Raw genomic sequence first — 20,765 nt, 5'->3', positions numbered from 1 at the left:
AGTTACATTTTAGATTATACTACTATTACAATCATGTTGATTAGGTCGTATATCATTAAGCAAGAAATTCATTAGAAGTTACGTTCATTCATAACGCAATTAAAACTCAATTTTTTTTCGATTTACATCTATTTATAACTTCCTATCTTGCGGATTGTAACTCTACTATACAACTCTAGTAATCTATACAGTAAAGTTATAATCTAAAAAGTAACTCTACGTTACAACTCTAGTTAAAACTAACTCTATGTTACAACAGTAACTAGATTTGATCTTAGACATATAATATATATACGCACACATACGACGAGTTTATCCTACATCTAGGTGCATTGTATTTTACTATTACGCCACACTCTAATTACAACTCAAATAACTATAAGTCACAATCTTATAGGTAAACCTGTTACAATCATGTGTCTAGAAGTATATAATTACAAAGCTAATAAGTTACGTTTTAGATTGTACTATGATTAATATCGTGTTACTTAGTTTGTACATCATTAAGCAAGAATTTCGTTAGGAGTTCTATTCATCCATAACGCAATTATAACTCAATTTTTATTTACGTCTGATTATAACTCTATATCGTACGGACTATAACTCTACTATTTTTTAATTATAGTTAAAGGTGGCACAATATTAATTAGAGTTAAAACTAGACACACAATATATAATCCTTATGTCTAATCTTGTTCCAATTAATTGATCATCACAGCTAGCTTCTCCCGATGCTAGTTGGACTGCAAGAATACAGAATCGGCTCCTCTGACTTAGCAAAGTCGGAGGCGGATAGTACTATGATTTTACCCCGATATGATCCGTTGCATTAGAAATGGATAGTCCATATTTAATGATACAGTATCATAACTCATGTTACCGCAAAATCATCCCAGAGTACCGTAAACAGTACTTATGCAACAGTACTTCACTGTACAATATTTTTTTACACTCTTATAAATTCCTGTTTATTGTATTGTTGGCCTCTGCCTTTCTTTAGCGAAGTCAGAGTGGAAGTTTCCGTGAAGACTGTGAAATGGTACGTACCTACCTACTCGACCGTATTACTAGCCCTGAAGAAGTGACCTCCACACCGGCGACGAAGGTATCTGATGCTTCAATGCGGCAAAACAGTAAGCACGTACTTCGTTTTATTGTTCAACCGCCGTTAGCAGCTTAGAGTCCATTTAGTCGCATACTTTAGTCTGGCATGTATACGTAAGTCATACTCATCTTAGTCAGATTAGGTGCTTGCAATGTCATTTTACTTGGTTGTATATATATCTGTTTAAAATGTTATATAATATTTATTTTACGTAACTATATTTCTTATAGTTCTTAGTTTATATTATTGAGCCTTAATATCTTCAAAATATATTAATATCTCTAATATACAATAATTATATACTAATAATATCATTAGCTAATCATACACTAATAATATCGTTAGCTAGGTAGCGGTTTGCATACAACAATGAGTCTGGTTCTATAGAAACATAGCAAATACCATGTTTATGTAGAGGCAGACTGAGAGACCGTACCTCTTTTACATCAAACACTCATATAGCAGGATTTGCCATGTAATTAGTTGACAACAGTGATCATATATGATGATCCTATGATCACTAAGGGCAGTGACAGATAAAGAGCTAACAAATAAAAGGGGCTTAATTTTTTCTTTTTCCTCTTTTATCTTCTCTTCTTTCTCTTCTTACTTTTCTCTATACTAAAAATTATAGGAGAACTAGGGGATCTCAAGTGTTCCCCCGAATCCACCTATGATTAGGAGATAAGCATTGCCGAGACAATGGCTAACCGGTATCGGCTGTTAGAGGAAGAATTAAGACTATAGATTATGAAGATTTAGGTTAATTATTTTTTTCTTGATTCCAAAGGGTGAGCTTTTGTTGTCTTTTACTACTCAAAAGCAGAAAGCTGAACTAAGGGTCTATTTGTTTGAGGCTGCTTCTAGCTTCTACTTCTATCACAAGCTCAGAAGCCAGAAGGGTCTGTTTGTTTGGGCTTTTGATTCTGGCTTCTCTGAAAAGCTCTGTTTTTTGTTTTTTTAAAAGCTTCTTTTGGATTTTAGTTGTTAGATTTTAACAATTTTTTGCTTCTCAGCACACTACTTCTCGAAAAAGCTACTCTCAGCTTCTAGTTCATTTCCTCAGAAGGGAGCTTCTGATTTCTCCAGAAGCCACTTTTCAGCAAACCCGTTTGTTTGGGCTTTTGGCTTCTGAGCTTTTGATAGAAGTAACCTGAAACAAACAGGCACTAAATAGTCTGCTTCTAAAAATAGTTTCTGAATAGTAAAAATTGTTATTATTATTATAAGCCAGAAGCTAGGTTAGATAAGTTTTTTAATTCTAAGGGATGATTTTTTTAAGGGTATTACATATATTATATATTTCATCTTTATCGAAAGCCAATTCAAAAATAATTTTTTATAAATAGTTTTTAAAAACACTTTTTAAAATTAGGTAGCCCAACTAAACAAGGCCCTTTTATATAGTTATAACTCTAACAAATTGTTAATAGGATAAGATACTATTCACATACGTGAACAGTAATTTCTGAACGTAAAATCATTCCTTTTCACCCACCTGTACATTAATTAGTAATCACTTCACATCTAGTCATGCGTGATGTAGCAACATAGCAGCATTTATAACCTGTTAGCGATTGATTTTGGCATTTAGAAGCATACATATATCAACCACATTGGGGAAAGAGAAAAATGTTCCTCCACGTGCTATACCAAAATATTTTATCAGTATCGGTTTAAAATCATCATCAGTGATAGATTTTTAACCGACACTGATTACTCGGTACTGATAGTTAGTGACGGATACAGAATCGGTACTAAAAATCACTATCAGTGTCAGTTGGAGCCACCAACTGGTACTGGTACTCGGTCTCGATTCAATATTTTTCGGACCGAAAAAAGTTTTAATATTTTTTTCACGCCCTATATTCGGAAAGTTACGTGATATTTGCTCGCATATGGTAACAAAGAGTCGAACTCAAGACCTCACAGTCTGTACGTACATATAACCCCTCTAACTATCTCAACCATCGTTTGTTCGTGAATATAGTAGCAAAATAAATATTTTTGACAACTTTTAACCGAACATTTGAATAGCTATTTGGATATCTAGATGATCTCAAATAAAAAAGTGATCAACTACAGAGTTGTATATCTCTTCGAGAGCTACAATTTTCATATAAAGATTTTTCCCATCCGACTTTGTGTGAAAAAGTTATGAATTTTTTAATATGAGCTGTCATCGACAACTGCTGTAACTTTATTATAATTGTTTGGGCATTTAAATGACCTTAAATTAAAAAAGGTTGTAGATCTCATCGAGAGCTATAATTTTCATAAAAAAAAATTTCCCATCCGATTTCGTGTGAAAAAGTTATGAATTTTTTAAGATGAATTGTGACAGTAATAATTATCAGTGCCGGTTCGTGGGTAGAACCGGCACTGATACTGATGATCAGTGCCGGCTCGTATCTAGAACTGGCACTGATACAGTCACTATCAGTGCTGGTTCGTGGCTGAAATCGACACTGATGTATCAGTACCGGTTATAGCCAAGAACCGACACTGATAGTGACTATCAGTGTCGGTTATTATCTCCTCAGCTATTTTTTGCGCGTGGGGGTTTAAGAACCGACACTGATACGTCTCAGTGCCGATTACTGTCGAAGCGGTATTGATGAGACGCTACATATGTGGTGTTCTGTAGTAGTGGCGGCTCCGCCACTTCAAAGCAGGGTTCAAAAATCATTGAAAATCATTCGATATTCGTGAAAACTGGTTAAATCAGTCTGTACCGAATTCTAAATTCGGCTGGTTTTCGAATTTAAATTAATATTTTTTAAAGAAAAACTAGATACAATTATAAGACCTTTTTTTGAAAAATATCAAAAATAATATCGTTTCCTTCATATTTTATATGGAGAAAGTTTAAAAATAAAAGAAAAAAAATACCGAAATAGAACGTATGAATATGATGATTTGGCCCATCACATTAAGAAAAAAATAAAAATATAAACACATATTTTTCTTGTGTAGAGAGTATCTTAAGAAGATCTTTAAATTTTGTTTCACTTCATTTAGAGTTTTAGTAATTTCTCCATAATTTTTGCAAAGTTCACAAGCATAAAATGAACATGTTAAGAAATAGCATTGTAATTTACCTTATTCATGTCTATCGTTATTTTTTCTACATAAATTATAGTATACAGTAAACTAAGAAAAATGGCTTCACTAATTTTTAAGGTGTGATGGGTTAGTTATGAATTAATCTTGTTGCTACATATTTATACAATCCTGCATATTACAATAACTATTTTATGAGTTCATGTATTTTTAAAAGACATAGGATTATGTAAGAAGACTAAAAAAATTGGTTTATGATTTTTAGATTAGCAAAAAATTAACTATGCATTTAACTAGTTTAGTAAATATATTTTCTTATAGAAAATATAAAACTTTTTCATGAGTATAAATACTTTTATCATGTAGATCATATTACAAGGAAAATAAAAACAATGTTTCACTTTATTTCAAGCTCAGATAAATTGGAAATCGATTTTACAAAGTTGAGCTATTTTTTTTTCCTGAACTTTACTGAAATTCAATAAAACTGAACGTTTTTCGATGGAATTCGAGTGGTTTTTTTTTATCACAAATGTGGACGATTTTTGATGGAATTCTAGCGGTTACCAATTGCCGGTTTGCCCGAATTTTGCCTCTAATTTATAAATTTGATCGAGTAAATTTGTCTGAATTCTCCATTTGTCCCAATTTGACCGAATTTTCTAGTTTTGGGGAATATCATAAAATCATTGGGGGCGGTTTTTGGGTTCCAAACGAATTTTTAAACCTTGCTTCAGACATGGTAAACTGTTATTACCGTTTTTTCAACCTGCTTTTAATTTGTACCAGTGTGTGCTTTATGAATTTTAAGACTTTGTCCACTAAAATTCAAGCCTGCAAGTATCAAATCACAGCTCTCTTCATAAAATTAAGGAACTCCCCCCATCCCCTTAGGGGAAAATTTACTTATCCCTTTTGACTTGTTATTCATGCAAGCTCGTGATGGTATGATCGATACTGCAAAATCTACAATAAAACTAATGCGCATCACATTAAAAATTCATTGTCCCACATTCCCATATACATAGTACATACTCGCTCCGATTTTAAATAAGACACGGTCATTAATGTATGAATTTAACCACTATTTACTGTTAAAATATATTTATAAAATTCATTGAATTAGTAATATTATGAAAGATTTTTTAAAGACAAATCTACACATATAATTTTAAGATTTTCAAACTAAATATTTGAAAGCTATTTTAATCAAAGTTTAAAAAAAATTATCTGAATATTTTTAAAATAATATATATTTATGGTTGAATGGGTAGTAGTTTTCTTTCACACAGTGAGGAAAAGACAAGCTTACTCCACAGTCCACATAGGCCCTGTTTGGGGGAGCTGGAGCTTATGAGCTTTTTCTGAAAGGCTGTTTTTTTAAAAGCTGCTTATGGCTTCTGAGATAAGCGGTTTGGCTTATAGGTTTAATTTTTAGCTTCTCAGCATATCAGTTTTTCAGAAAAGCTACCCTCAGCCAGCTTTTCAGCTTTTAGTTCATTTCACCAGAAACCAGCTTTTGCTTCTCAGAAAAGCTCCTTAACAACTAGCCTGTTTGGGGGAGCTTCTCAGCTTTTCTGAAAAGCAGAAGCTGCCAGAAACTCTCCAAACAGGACCATACACAGCTACAGCTTCAAAGCGGGTTGACTTTCTCCCAAACCTCGAAGCCATCCGGAATCTCCAACGGAGTGTCTATATAAGCCGTTCCATAACTTCGTTATATGGCCAACGCCTGCACAAGCCACGGTGCGCCTTAGCTTCCACCAACCAACGATGGATGTGCTGCAAGCTGATCCGGCCGCCGACGGCGTGGGCATCTGGCCGGTCGATTTCGACGAGCAGCTCATAAGCGAGCTCCTCACGGATGAAGGCCTCCTCGGCGCCCTGCCGGCCGGCGACTCGGAGCACTGCTCGTGTGACACGGGGGCGGCAGCTGCTCCCGCGCCGTGCAACAGCGGCGGCGGCGGCGATAGCAGCAGCACCGCGCGCGCGGCTGAGCACGAGCTGCCGCAGCCGGCGGCGGTGAACAGAGTTCTGTGCTCGGTGTACTCCGGCCCGACGATCCGGGACGTCGAGAAGGCGCTGTCGTCGCGGCCGTATCCCTCGACCGGCCGCCGCTACAGCTCTCAGGATTCGTAAGTGCAATAGTGCATCCGTGCATGTATACCTGGGTTAACCCTTGATGGAGTACGTGTCCCGGTGTCTGTGATGCAAGGAGGCTGATGCATAATCCAAGCATGCATGGTTTTGATTAATTTGCTTCAAAAGTGGCAGGTGCGGAGTGGCGAGTCGAGCGCCGGAGAGCAAGTACGCGACGAAGGTGAGGAGCTGCGGCGGCAAGACGCCCAGCGACGGGTTCAAGTGGAGGAAGTACGGGCAGAAGTCCATCAAGAACAACCTTCACCCCAGGTGCCCACCGATACTCGACGCATCTAGCTAGCTAGCTAGTTCATATCTCCTTCTGACATATTCTTAATTATTTTTTGTCATTAGCCATCATACCCATCATCGTTCATAAACTGCCACGGGACTTCATTAATTTGCGACTTTGTAAACAATCAAATTTGTGACATGGTGGTCGATGGGTTAGGAAATTTTTACATGCGGATGCGCGCTACTTTCGTCACTCATTCGAAGCTTGGCATGGGACGCGTCTAAACAAACAAAACCCAAGATGTGTAAAGCACGTCACGGAACCAGCTGCAATGCGCGCGCGCATGCGTACGCCGGCCGTGCTTAGCTAGCTAACCCCAATAGCTGGGCTGGGGTACGTGCTGATCGATCGCTCATCCTGTAGTCCGTGCGTGCGTCCACGGCTGCACGCGCGCGCCTGTTGTCGGCCATGTGTCATGCGATGTCGTCGGGGCCATGTGTAAAACGGTAACAATGTATGTGGAAGGCGATCATATTGCCATAGAACCAGCCATGACCTTGTCATGTTCAGACAAAACCGCCGGCTGCTAGCTGATTGGGATCGTCCATTTGCAGGTCTTATCACCCACAATTAATTCAGCAGGAATGGACGAACTGTCTCGAACGATGTTTCGTCGAACATGAATATTCCGTACATGATAGCCAGGTGTATAAGTCGCCGACCGGCAACCACTAACAAACAACAACCATCTATGTCGCATTAACTAAAAAAAAAGGTTGGTTTCGGATAACAAAATTAAAGATAAAACAGTATTTTTCAGGTCCAGCAACTCATGGGCCATAGCATAGATGGCTGTGCATATGCGTGCATGCATCTAGGTAGCATCCTTTGGCGTTCTTACAAGCGCTGTTTGACGATCTTAAGTTTCAAATTTGGTTCCATTCCGTACGTTGTTGGCTGATAATAGTGCATGCAGGAGCTATTACAAGTGCACCAGCTACCAGTGCGGCGCCAAGAAGCACGTGGAGAAGTCCATCGACGACCCGGAGATGCTCATCGTCACGTACGAGGGGTTGCACCAGCACGGCCCGCAGCCGCTCTTCCCGGGCCGCCAGTGGGCGTCGATGGACCTGTCCGTAGTGGCGGCGGCGAGGAAGGCCAAAGCGCCCACGCCGACGTCAGCCGACGCTCTCGCAGACGACGGCGGAGGAAGCGGCGGCGCGGCCGACGGGCTACGACCACCAAGCCAAACATGCGACGCGGAGGCGCGAGGAGTGGGCGTTGCTGGCAAGCTGTGGGGCCGTGAAAACGGACGCGCGGAGGACGCGGGCTCCTGGGACGGCGGCTCCACCGCTTCCGTGCCGGCACCGCAACCTGCTACGGTGTTGCCTTGTGTCTTGCCGCCTACGACCTGGTCATGCCCTGATTTCTACTCCCTGTGGTCCCCGGAACCTCTGCTTCTGTAGCTGCCGGTAACTTGACTAAGAATTGGATGAGCTTTTCGCTGGAACGTGCAGGATCGAGCAACATGCGACTAGATGCTTATACGTAGCTAGTAGAAGGATCAGAAGGTCAGATTCGGCCCAGTTTATATCGTAGGCAAAAATAACCCTAGTGAACCCTTCCTGGGACTTGAACAATGGCTTCAAGCAACCTAAATTGGTGCAGTGCCAATAAAAAAAATGCTAAGCATTTGTCATGTTAACCAGACTATATGGTACAGTGTTGAAAGCTAGGCACAACAAGTATACGTATACATTACAAGTGCCAACGCGTGTCCTAGCTGCTGTTTCCTCTAAGAAGTTTTTCTCTTTTTTTATTCCAACATTATATACTTTGCTGATGATTATTCAGGTAACAATTGGTCGGCAGTGCGCAGTAGCCATCGCCATCGATCATCACCGCTTTCACCATTACAATACATGTCCTTTCTCAACAGTGCCTCGTAGTCTGTAATCCGTTTCACAGTTTCTAGCCGCGCCATGGATTGACTGATGATGCCAATTAACAAGTGTTCCAGGTATGCGCGCGTCTCCGATGGGATGGCTTGGAAATCGACCGGTTCATTCGATTGATAAATACATACCGTTAACTTATCAATTACTCGTACGCAGGGACGTGTACGATGAAATCAAAGGCAACGTGTCTATGTTCTGGCCTTCAGTGTTATGATCTTTGGTGTTGCTAGAGACTGTTCTTTCTGCTTTTCCTGACAACAAAACCCGACCTTTCAACAGGAAGAACACTACGACGTTTCCGTTGCGGGATGGATCTTGTGAAGTCATAGGGGAACGGGAACATGTGGGTGGAGCTATAACACTGTATCGATTATACTATTTATAAAAGTATTATAGTATATAATCTTATCCATCCATCTAAGATGGAACGAACGGCTCGTAACGTTTTAAAGTCACCATGATTTCAAAACCTATGGAATGAGAGGATCTCAATAGTTGTAAGTTTTTGCGTGGAAGATTTGGATCGAGAAGGTTAAAGAGCACGTAGGGTACCTTGCATCAAGCAATCCTCCTCGATACACACCCTCTCACTACTACAGAAACATCTTTCGCTGTCGGCTCCAGAACCCCTTCACTTCTGATTTTGGAGCCAGAAGTGGGTAATGGGCAGTGATAATTGTGGATTATCACTGTCGGCTTCGTGAACCGACAGTGAAAAGAGTTATCACTGCCGGCTGAAGGATTAGGCCGGCAGTGATGCCCTGAGTATCATTGCCGGCTGGTGGTTTTAGCCGACAGTGTTGTGCCTCACCCTTTCTACTCCGGCCCTATCCTCCCTCTCTGTCTTCCCTCTCTCTCCTCTAGTTCTTTGTCTCTCTCCCACTCAATACATGCATACAATAAGACATATGTAATGTAATCAATAATAAAGACATCTTCAGTAATAAATAGTAATTCATATCGCACATATATACATAATAGTACTTGAGTATATTATGTCCATATTTAACAAAAAGATGTCACATCTTACGAAGCAAAATAGGCATAAAGGTACTGATAATTGACATATTGATTTTACAAGTCACATCATCTTACATAGCAAAATAATGATGATAACATCTTTACATGTGACATCACACTTCTTCTTATTTTCGAAGTTAGCTAATTTTAACTCGATATGGATAATTTGACTGTTATATGCTGCAACAGCTTCAAGTTTGGACTTGTATCTTTTGTAACATGCTTCTTTTAATCAATTAACTTATGTGTGGTATTTCTCCCAACTGGAGAACACTCCACTTTACCGACCACAGTGAACAACATACCATGTCATAGCAGGCTTAAATTTTAGTGAATATGCAAAAATGATATACTACAAACCACACTAAAGCTCTCTGAACTAGTACTGCACTAGATAGCCAAACCAAGTAGTATTTCAAAAGCATGGATATTATACCACATATCAAAATACAAGAGAATATTCAAGAGTATTCATTACATATGATCTTGAGATAAAAAGACAACAAGCCATAAAGGACAATATCTCTCATCATGTATACAGAAATTAATGGACAACAAGAACATAATTTGTGTAAAAGTGCTCTAAGATATTGAGTAATAATTAGTCCTAGAACTATTAAAATTCTGCTCCCTAATTGTTCTAGTGAATACATCATAGATAGGGCAATAGTTCTGAGATTTTAGCTAGCAAATAGAACCTGGTCTAGTTCTTCAAAATTTAAGACATCATCATAGACATGACTGCTATGCCAACAAAGTGCACAAACTCTGAACAGAACAAATAAGAAAATGACAAGGTAGGAGAACTGAATATCAGTTTGCAAAATGACTGCTCAGAGAAGCTAACATAATAATTTACCAAGTATCAAATATATTAGACAGACTTTGAACTCATAGTAGCACAGATCCAGGGATTAATTTAACATGTATGGAACTGGATAGCCAAACCAATATGAATTTCTCAGTGTACAGTTACAGAACCGAACATACAACAAGTAACATCCAGGTCTATGCTAGTGTACTCAGAAATCAAGTCCAGTCTTAGTGCATTTTTTTATCACATAGTATAAAGCACATGTAACCTTTTATCCAGATTAACATAGTAGGGAGGGATGTGATGATAAAATTTACCTTTGCTCTATCGGTCGGCGAGGTGGGTGGGCGTGGACGACGGCGGCACAAGCGGGATGAGGGACGACGGCGTCGGTGATGGAGACGACGACCTCTAGGACGAGGACGACAGGGCTTCGGGGACGACAGCCTCCAGGACGGGGACGATGGGGTCTGAGGATGGCGGCGTTGGGGAGAATGCGGCGGGTACGGTGGCGTCAGGGAGGAGGCGACGGGAGGCGTTTCGGAGCGGAGGGAATAGGCTGAAAAAAATTTATAAATGTCAGAGAGCGGGCATCGAGCAATTATATAGGGGAGGGTTTTCACCGCCGGCTCAATATGAGCACCGATAGTGAAAAGAGTACCTTCACTACCAGCCCAATAGAACAACCAATAGTAGAACTAATTTCACTGCTGACAAGTCCAACAACAGTGAAAGTAGTTTCACTGCCAGTCCAATATATCCACCGACAGTGAAACCCCCTTTTATTATTGGTGCCACGGGGTGCAAAAAAAAAATGTTTTAGTTTCACGCGCACCCAGAGAATTGGACCTGCACCAAGTAAGAATAAACAAACTGCTGGACTACTCAAAAGTTTTTGATTGAGTTTGTACTATCTATATTTATTAACATTCTATTGACCTAAAATCCTAATACATATTTATTTAAATTTGAAAGAGTATCTTCACTACCGGCTCAATAGAACAATAGGCAGTGAAACTACTTTCACTGCCAGCTTAATAAATCCGCTGGCAGTGAAAATAGTTTCACTGCTGACCTAATAAATCCATCAGCAGTGGAACCCCTTTCACTGTTGGTATCGCGGGGTGTAAAATATTTATTTTAGTTTCATGTGCACGCAAAGAAGTTGAAAATCCAAATTATTGTAAATCCAAATAAATTACCTCACCATCTTCTATTGGCAATTGACCTGGGTTGGAGGAGTCGCTTTTTGTATGCTTTCACGTCCCCTTCCTTTTGTGTATTTGTTGGTGTCATCCCTAAAATTTTTCTTTATTATTCAACCCTTATTTAGGACTCATAAAGGAAAAATAAAAAATAAATACGCTAATAACTAAAGTTTCTATATTGGGGTTGTTAATTAAATAAAATATAAAAAATACAATTGCATTTTGCTATATACCTAAATATCATGGCTAATTTTTCTATTCATTAAAAATCAAAAATAAATATTCTTATACCTAAAGTTTCTATATTGTAAACTTCTAAATTTATTTCTATGGTTCATTAGGATCAACTTTGAAGATTTGTCTAGGTTTCTATAGGGATAAGATCAATTTTTCAGGTAATATTTTGAGTTAAAATGCTAAATATAGGATTAATCTTAGAGATTTTAACTTACTTGAGCTCAAAAGGTCCTGCTAGGCGTTTGCTTGCTGTTGGGAAAAAAAATCCAGAGTTCACTTGTCCTAAAAAATGAAGAAATGACAAATGAGCAAATGGAAAGGAAAGATGAGATTTTGTTTGGATAGCTAGAGAGAGCTCATCTAGACCTCCTTAATCAAAATTGAGCTTGAGTGGTGGGGGAATCAATGTGGGAGAAGGGATGAAGTGGTTGTTACCATAGGAGATTTTATGAGGGAGAGAGTATTGAAATGGTTTTGTTATCTCTAGGTAGAAGAAGGTGGGGAAGAGGAGGATATCACTGCTAGCTCATATAATCCGTCGACAGTGATGTAGAGATATCACTGTCGGTTAGTAGATTAAACCAGCAGTAATGAGGTGTGTGTGCATCACTGACGGCTCAATCTATCAATCGGCAGTGGTGACCCTTATCACTGCTGGTTCATAAGGCACGATAGCTTATTCTTTTTTGCGGCTAATGAACTGACAATGATGTCCCATCACTATCGGTCTATGAGGAACCGGCCATTGTCGGTCCATAAAGAATCGACAGTGATAGACCAATATATAAGTCTAGTTTTGTAGTAGTATCTGTGTTGCGTCATGGAATCGGAGAAGAGCAAAAATTCAACAATCCCTTCACTGAATAACCATGAATCAAACGACCATTTTTTCAGTAACAGAAAACAAGGTAAGGGCTACCCCGATGCAAAAAACAGTAATTTTCCTCTTCAACATTTGGTTCCAACGTGTCAAAGAAAAATAAAAAGAGCAAATTTTAAAAACCTATAATTATTTTAACATGTATTATACAAAACTACAACTTTTGGTGCATATTTCAAAACCTACAACTATTTTGACATAAGGTAAAAAAATTATAACTTTCTCACTATAGATCCGCCTTTTATTCTTTGTGGCATATAATAGAAGGATTAATCGTAGACTCACTTGTTGCCGGTGATGACATGTAGATCTATAGTAAAAAGTTATAATTTTTAACATGTGGTAAAATAGTTGTAAATTTTTAACATAATCACTAAAAATTATAGTTTCTTACCATATATATCAAAATAATTACAGTTTTTTAAAATTTACTCAAATAAAAACTTTGTTTCCAACTTCATGCTCTAGCTCCAGCTCAGTGCTTGCTCAGTGACAAGTTGCAAATCTGAGTCGCGTTAGAGTGGAATATTTAACTTTTTGTCACTTTATCGAAGTGGAAATACTTCACTGAGTATGATAAATAAGTCTTTCTGCATATGATAAATAAATCTTTCTGAGTCTATAATAATGAGCTTAATAATAAATTTACTCTACCCGATGATACGGTGATAAAAAATAAAATGCCCCCGTTAGAGCAGGTTTTTGGGCTTCTATTCTCAGTTATCTGATATGCCCACTATTTTGGGCTTGGAAGGAGTTTATGTTGACGAGTTGTGGGCTTTAACGGACCATGGTCCAACGGCCCAGCCTTCTGCGCGCTGAAGGACCACACCATCTTTCTAATTAGCATCAAGCCCGCAGTGCATTCTACCTCTAAGGTCATGCTTATCCAAATTCTTAGAGAGGTGATGATACGAAGGAAATAATTTTACAATTGAAAATGATTATTTAGAATAAGCTATATAGAGAAAATAAATCTATGAGAAAGTGAATTAGAAATGCTGATTTTTTCAACTCATAATATTTAGTCTATTTCAGAAAATCTCTCAGTAGAATCACTCTAGAAATTATTTAAAAAATCACTTCATAAAATCACTTAGAACTTAAAAACTGCAAACTTTTGATAGAGCTCTAGCTGATTCTGGAAGCTGGAGTTTTCAATGCATCCGCGATCCCTGCTACGCCCTCGATTGGCGGGGAACCCTTCAACGTGTCGACACGAACGAAGCTTAGCGGAGGACGCGTCCGCCTCCGCCGCCGCCAACCGCCGTCTCGTTGGTTTGTCACCCTCCCACGGGGAAAAAGCAGCACGACGCGATCGCGGGGCGGCGCGGGGATCCGGCCGGACCTTAGGGCACGCTCGCCTTTGCCCTCCTTCCCATGCCCCCCTAGCCATCGCCGCCATGAGCCTCTCCTCCCTCTCCCGCGCCCTCGTCCGGTCCGCGCGCTCCTCCCGGCCGCGGCAGGTAGGTCTCGGTTCGAGCCCGCACCCCTCGTCTACGTTGCCAGCTCGGTTTTCTTCAGCCGTGGCATCTCCGGTGTTGCACTAGGGTTCTCTGCTCGAGGGGTATGCCGGGCTCCGCGCGGCGCCGCCGATGCCAGGCACTGATGGCGGCGGATTGGGGTTTGTGCGCAGCTACTTGACGTCGGCGCTGGGGAGCCGAGCCACGGCGGCTACCGGCGCGGGGAAGGTCGGGGACTGGAGGTTCCTTCTCGTCAGCTCGCAGTTCCGGCGGCTGTTCTCCGATGGGTCCGACAAGAGTGAGCTTTCTATGCGGGTTTGGTTGGTCATTTGATCTTCTTATCTTCTGTGTTCATAATGTGGTCCTTTCTGCCTTAGATTACAAGAAGTACCATCCAAAGGAGAAGCAGGAGAAACCGACGGGGGATGAGAGTGACAAGTCTGACTCCAAAAGTAAGCAGTGATAATTTAGTTCGTTCAATGCACACTAGTGTATATGAAGAGAATTTTTTTTCTGTTTTTTCGTAAAATAATTTGGATCGGACCTGACTGGATTTTATTATTTATAAGGAGGATTTCTAGACATATGACCAGTGTTTTGGTATACTTATTATGAAAACGCAACAAACAGATTGGCTGCTAGATAATGACAAAAATGCACTAGGTTGTTCTACCATAATTATCTGATTGCATAGATATACCAGATACTACTGCAATAAGATACACTTCTTCCTACATAACTAGTCTCTTGAAAGGTAACAAAGGGAGTTAGTGCTGGCTCACCTCCCACTAGCACCCATGGGGAATAAAGAGGGAAAGAAAATAATGTGACAAATAAAACGGTACGGGTATTTGGTTTTCTGGGGGAGTGTATATGTGTAATGAACAAGTTATTTTGATTTTTCGAGGACATGTTTGCAATTTGTACATTTCATTGTGTAATCAATCCATTTGCTCCTCATATACGGGACTGCAAGCCACACACTTAACACGATCGCATTTTTCTCATGCTTCAGAGGATTCCGATTCAAAAGATAAGTGGAATTTCCAGGAGGATGTTGTCAAAAAATTCCAAGAATTCCTTGCTCCTCTACTTTTTCTTGGCCTAATGTTATCATCCTTACCCCATGGTTTATCTACACAGGAGGTACTCTTCTTACTGGCAGATCTACTATTAAACACACTTATAAGTTGTAGTAGTTTATTACTTGCTTGTTTCGTATAACTCTGCAATCTTGTGTATTAATTTACCTGGTAACAATACTGCAGTCTGCATATGCTTTCTTTTAGGTCCAAACCATTCTTCCTGAAAATGTTAGAGAAGAGTTGTTATATCTCGATTGTGGTGTATAAGTAATTTGATAACGCACATTTTGTTTGCATTCAATTTGAGTGGTGACATGCAGATATTGAAACTTTATTCAGGCATGTAATCTAGCAGTCTGGTGGGGAAACTATATCACCTTAAATTTCATAGTTTATAGCTATCGGAGACATATATTGGATGCTGATTAATTCACGATTCCTAATGTCATAGACAACTGAAAATTGGTAACTGCATAGTTGAGCTTGTGGAGATGATGCCATCATATGCTATTGCTTAATAGCATTATATGCACAAGGACCTCCCTATAATTAAGAATCACAAACTGATGGCATTTCCTTATTAAGATTATGAGGTGGGGAGCATATCCAGGTGCTTTATTTTTAGTCTCATATCAGTGCTGATGCAGTGTGATAGTTAATTTACTTATTTATTTCTTTAGTCCATTATCAGGATCATTTGCATGTAACTTTTGCAGATAAGCTTCCAGGAATTCAAGAACAAGTTATTGGAACCAGGGTTAGTTGACCACATTGTTGTTTCAAACAAATCAGTTGCAAAAGTTTATGTCAGGAGTTCACCCTCAAGCAACCAAAGCCAGGATGGTGATATCCATATCACAACCAGTCATCTTCCTGGCAGAGAGACTCCTAGCAGATACAAGTATTACTTTAACATTGGAAGCGTCGACTCCTTTGAAGAGAAGTTAGAAGAGGCCCAGGAAGCATTGGGGAGAGATCCACATGATTATATTCCAGTTACTTATACTTCTGAAATAAATTGGTTCCAGGAACTGATGAAGTTTGCACCAACTGTTTTTCTTGTTGGATTAATTTATATGGCGGGGAAAAGGTTGCAAGGTGGATTTAGTATTGGGGGTGGTCCTGGGGGAGGAGCTCGTGGTATTTTCAATATTAGAAAAGCTCAAGTGACAAAGATGGACAAAAATTCAAAAAACAAGGTTAGTTTCTGTTTCCTATTTATTCCATGGCTATTTTAAAATCTGACTCTTGAAATAGTGTCCTTGGTATGTGAAAAGCTTGTACTGTCGTAGCGTTATCAGGTATGTAGTTGTGCAGGAGCCTTGGCTTGGCTCACCATCATCAAACAATAGCATATATGAAGAATATCATGTACATATGATGCTTCTCTAGTAATCGTTGCATCTGTTGTATGTTGCAGGTGTTCTTTAAGGATGTAGCTGGTTGTGATGAAGCGAAACAAGAAATAATGGAATTTGTGCATTTCCTTAAAAATCCCAAGAAATATGAAGAATTAGGAGCTAAAATACCAAAGGGTGCTCTTTTTGTGGGCCCCCCTGGTACAGGAAAAACGCTACTTGCTAAAGCTACCGCAGGAGAATCTGATGTGCCCTTCTTGTCTATTTCTGGTTCAGAGTTCATGGAGATGTTTGTTGGTGTTGGACCATCTAGGGTGCGGAACCTATTTCAAGAAGCTCGACAATGTGCACCCAGTATTGTATTCATTGATGAAATTGATGCGATTGGTCGTGCAAGGGGGCGTGGGGGATTTTCTGGTGGAAATGATGAGCGTGAAAGCACATTGAATCAGTTGCTTGTAGAGATGGATGGATTTGGAACAACGTCTGGAGTTGTTGTTCTTGCTGGTACCAACAGACCTGACATCCTAGATAAGGCTTTGCTTAGACCAGGAAGATTTGATCGTCAGATAAGTATTGATAAACCAGACATAAAGGGACGTGATCAAATATTTCACATTTACCTTAAAAAGCTTAAACTAGACAAGGAGCCATCATTTTATTCTCAAAGATTAGCAGCTTTGACACCTGGGTTTGCTGGGGCTGATATTGCCAATGTTTGTAATGAGGCCGCTTTGATTGCTGCAAGAAGTGGGGACACACTGATTACAACCCAGCATTTTGAAGCTGCGATTGACAGGGTTATTGGAGGTTTGGAGAAGAAAAATAAGGTAATATTTTGAAGTACTGTTTTGTTAATTTTCTTATCCAGCTGATGTGTTCAAACTTACATCAACATCCATGCCCCCTGGTAGGCACATGCACATAGATAATGCATGTCTATAGTGCTACCAGAGTATGCCCCTACAAATACATTCAAAACGTTCCAAATTTACTGGACCCCCTTACAATTTTTAACTCTGCTGATTGGTCTAGGGAACAGCAAATTTCATGACCTATAGGTTAGAGTATCGCCGTTAGTTGATGTTGTTTGTGTATGAATAACTGTGTACATGATTGATCACTACAATGCTAGAGAGTAGGACACACTTCTACAGTTCTACTAGCTGTGAAAAGCATTGAGATACTAACACCACGAATCTGGACTTCTAATTACTTTCCTTAAGATACTTATGCTACTTATTTTTCCTTTTGTTTCACTTGAAAACCCTGCAATAGGCTATCCCTGATCTGGGAAATGGGAATTTATTAGTGTATTTAGTATAAACTACCTTAATGCATATTATACAGAAAAAGCCTAATAATATCATTCATTTGTTGAATATATATACAACTTCAAAGGCTTTTAGAAGGTATATGGTTAGTTGAGCTATGGACATACGCTAATGGTATTCACATACATTGGCCGTAGCTATAGCTTTTGGTCTTTTTGCAGGTTATTAGCAAGCTGGAGCGCCGAACTGTTGCATACCATGAATCTGGTCATGCTGTAGCTGGATGGTTTTTGGAGTATGCAGAGCCACTCCTTAAAGTTACAATTGTTCCTCGTGGAACAGCTGCTTTAGGATTTGCTCAGTATGTCCCAAACGAGAATCTTTTGATGACAAAAGAGCAGCTTTTTGACATGACATGCATGACACTAGGTGGCAGAGCTGCAGAGGAGGTACCCAACACTGACTGGAATTTCGTGTGACCAAGTTTTTCTCTTTCTTGCAAGTGATGCAATTGTTTTGTTTCAGGTTTTGATTGGGAAGATCTCTACTGGTGCTCAAAATGACCTGGAGAAGGTTACTAAGATGACTTATGCCCAGGTTGCAGTATATGGCTTTAGTGAAAAGGTTGGGCTTCTTTCCTTCCCTCAAAGGGAGGGTGGTGTTGAAATGAGCAAGCCATATAGCAGCCAGACCGCGTCCATCATTGACACTGAGGTGAGGGAATGGGTGGCTAAGGCCTATGAAAAAACTGTTGATCTGATAAAAACACACAAAGAGCAGGTTGCGCAAATTGCAGAGCTGCTGCTTGAGAAGGAGGTCCTCCACCAAGATGATCTAGTTCGGGTACTGGGGGAACGGCCATTTAAGACTGTCGAGCCAACAAATTATGATCGTTTCAAACAAGGTTTCCAGGATGAAGAGAGCGACAAGAGTGCTGAAGTCTCCGATGCTGATCCATCATCCCTGGGCAATGTTGTGCCGATGTAATCTTGAGAACTTGTATATGTATATTGCATTTTCTCCCATAGATTTGCTTCTTTGGCATAAGAAGGCTGTATAAAAGAACTCCGTGATGATTTGGTTCCTATGCCGAATCGGAACTGCTGTTGACTTTTCATACTTGAGGTTCCTATTGACTATACTGAGATTCACGATTTGTCTCGGCGATCTGCACCACGAATGTGCCCTGAGATGAGGTCTGAATATTGAATTCTTACCTGACATTTGCCCGATGAACTTCGTGCTCTGCTTAGCATGAGTTTGCACAATTTGCCATCCTTTATAAATGCTTGCTACTAGACGGTATCTTGTTATGAAATGAATCCAATAGGAGAGTTTGATTTTTATATAGTCCCAATTAGCTTTTTCTTCGTGGAGCTGCAATGGAACAACAGCATCGTATGACTTGTCTGCAAATAATTTCTTCTATTTCAAAGCATCACAGCATTTCTCGGTTCACCAATACTCACTGCTAAATACCCAAGCCACCGCCACTTTACTCTTGAGATCACGGCATTTCTCGGCTCACCAATACTCACAGTGCAACTTGTGGTAATGAAAATCTTCAGGGCTTCTCGAAGCCCGTTGTTAGGAAGGGTGTTGGCTTCAAGTTGCGTTAGGCAGTGTTGGCTTCAAGTTGCAAGTTTAGTGTGATCTCCTGTCAGTGAGTTGGTGGTTATCTGAGTAGCTTCTCCAATCGCAGATGACGAAGTGGACCGAGACATCCGGCCAGGCTCACGATGATGCAGTTGTATGGACTTCATTGTAATCCTTGTCATATCTATATGAAAATATCCCGGCTTCTTAAAAAAAAAACTGTGCACCATCCGCGCAGCTGTAGCGATCACCTCTCTCCCAGATCGCTACCCTCGTGCTACTGCTGCTCATCCAGCTCCAGCAAAGGAGGTCGTACCAGCATGACTGCCTGTTCCCCTCCACGGCGACCTCAAGTGGTACTTCTGCCTTTCCGGCATCCTGATAGCAAGTGCTAAGCCGACCCCCTACACTGGCGAGTGGCGTCTGACAACTGCCGCTGGCACGGTGGCACACTGTTTTCATAGTGTGGAAAAGGAGACAATAGTGTTGCTACGGAGACCTGGAAGGCAGCGAGAGGAGTCAGACGGTTTGGTTGTAGGGGCAACACGAACTACACAGAGGAAGCATGGGTGGCTCCGTAGCTGACAACATGGGTCCACCTTTCGGTGTCCCCTTTTGAAGACTGTTTGGATGCATTATGGACTGATTGCTTGTCGGTACAGAGGATCTGCTTGATAAATTTGAGAGACAAGCATATTTAGTTATTCATATTTATTATTTTAATCTAGTTTGACGGATTTAAATATACATTGGTAACCTGATCTAGCAGATACAGGTTTTTGCATCTGCTCATACAGACGAGTCTACTTATTAATATTACAAAATCACATTCATACGAACAATCAATTACAATCTTAACTCTTGCATCCACTCATGAGTCCTCAGATTCAGTTAACCAAATACAAATTTAGTTCAGCCCGTCTAGACAGATATAACCAACCAAATATTTTTCTTTTCAATAAATATGACTCTACTTAGCATACTTACTATCCACATATATATATATATATAGTCAATATAAATAAGATCCTGTACAGACAACCAATCATACCACTTTGCATTGTCTATTGGCAGACATGTAGATCCAAGTCATGAACCAGGGGTACTTTTAGTTGTGCTGATTTACTGATACGCATCCATATTTGGAGCCGCATTTCTCCATTTTGTGACTCTAGTTTGTGGCCGACGTTGTTACACATCATTGTAGAAGCTCTACATTCCTTTCCCCAGTATATCCTACCATTGTCTAATTAAGAGTCTTTGTTCTGGCAGGGGATGATCAACATGGCGGTCTTCACTGATGCAAAAATCGGAAGAATCTTCGCAAATC

General features: G+C 40.0%; 2 protein-coding genes across 3 annotated transcripts; both read left to right on the top strand.

Annotated features, from left to right (window-relative positions):
• Nucleotides 1-5,904: 5,904 nt before the first annotated feature.
• LOC133924310 (WRKY transcription factor WRKY28-like) lies at nucleotides 5,905-8,420 on the top strand. Of its 2 annotated transcripts, none has more exons than XM_062369795.1 (3): nucleotides 5,905-6,303; nucleotides 6,443-6,577; nucleotides 7,519-8,420. In XM_062369795.1, the coding sequence occupies exons 1-3, from the start codon at nucleotides 5,942-5,944 to the stop codon at nucleotides 8,006-8,008; spliced, it is 987 nt and encodes a 328-aa protein (XP_062225779.1). In that variant the 5' UTR covers nucleotides 5,905-5,941; the 3' UTR covers nucleotides 8,009-8,420. The 2 variants fall into 2 exon arrangements, with proteins under 2 accessions (XP_062225779.1, XP_062225771.1); XM_062369787.1 differs by having other exon boundaries at nucleotides 6,437-6,577.
• A 5,388-nt stretch (nucleotides 8,421-13,808) lies between these two features.
• LOC133924301 (ATP-dependent zinc metalloprotease FTSH 3, mitochondrial-like) lies at nucleotides 13,809-19,012 on the top strand. Its single transcript, XM_062369776.1, has 8 exons — nucleotides 13,809-14,125; nucleotides 14,210-14,420; nucleotides 14,500-14,574; nucleotides 15,138-15,268; nucleotides 15,924-16,406; nucleotides 16,628-17,395; nucleotides 18,061-18,288; nucleotides 18,365-19,012. The coding sequence occupies exons 1-8, from the start codon at nucleotides 13,820-13,822 to the stop codon at nucleotides 18,824-18,826; spliced, it is 2,664 nt and encodes an 887-aa protein (XP_062225760.1). The 5' UTR covers nucleotides 13,809-13,819; the 3' UTR covers nucleotides 18,827-19,012.
• Nucleotides 19,013-20,765: the final 1,753 nt, after the last annotated feature.

The sequence above is a fragment of the Phragmites australis genome, chromosome 1 (genome assembly GCF_958298935.1).
Source record: "Phragmites australis chromosome 1, lpPhrAust1.1, whole genome shotgun sequence".
Lineage (NCBI taxonomy): Eukaryota > Viridiplantae > Streptophyta > Magnoliopsida > Poales > Poaceae > Phragmites > Phragmites australis.
The sequence above is the reverse complement of the archived record's forward strand: the minus strand, read 5'-3'. Positions and strand labels throughout refer to the sequence as shown.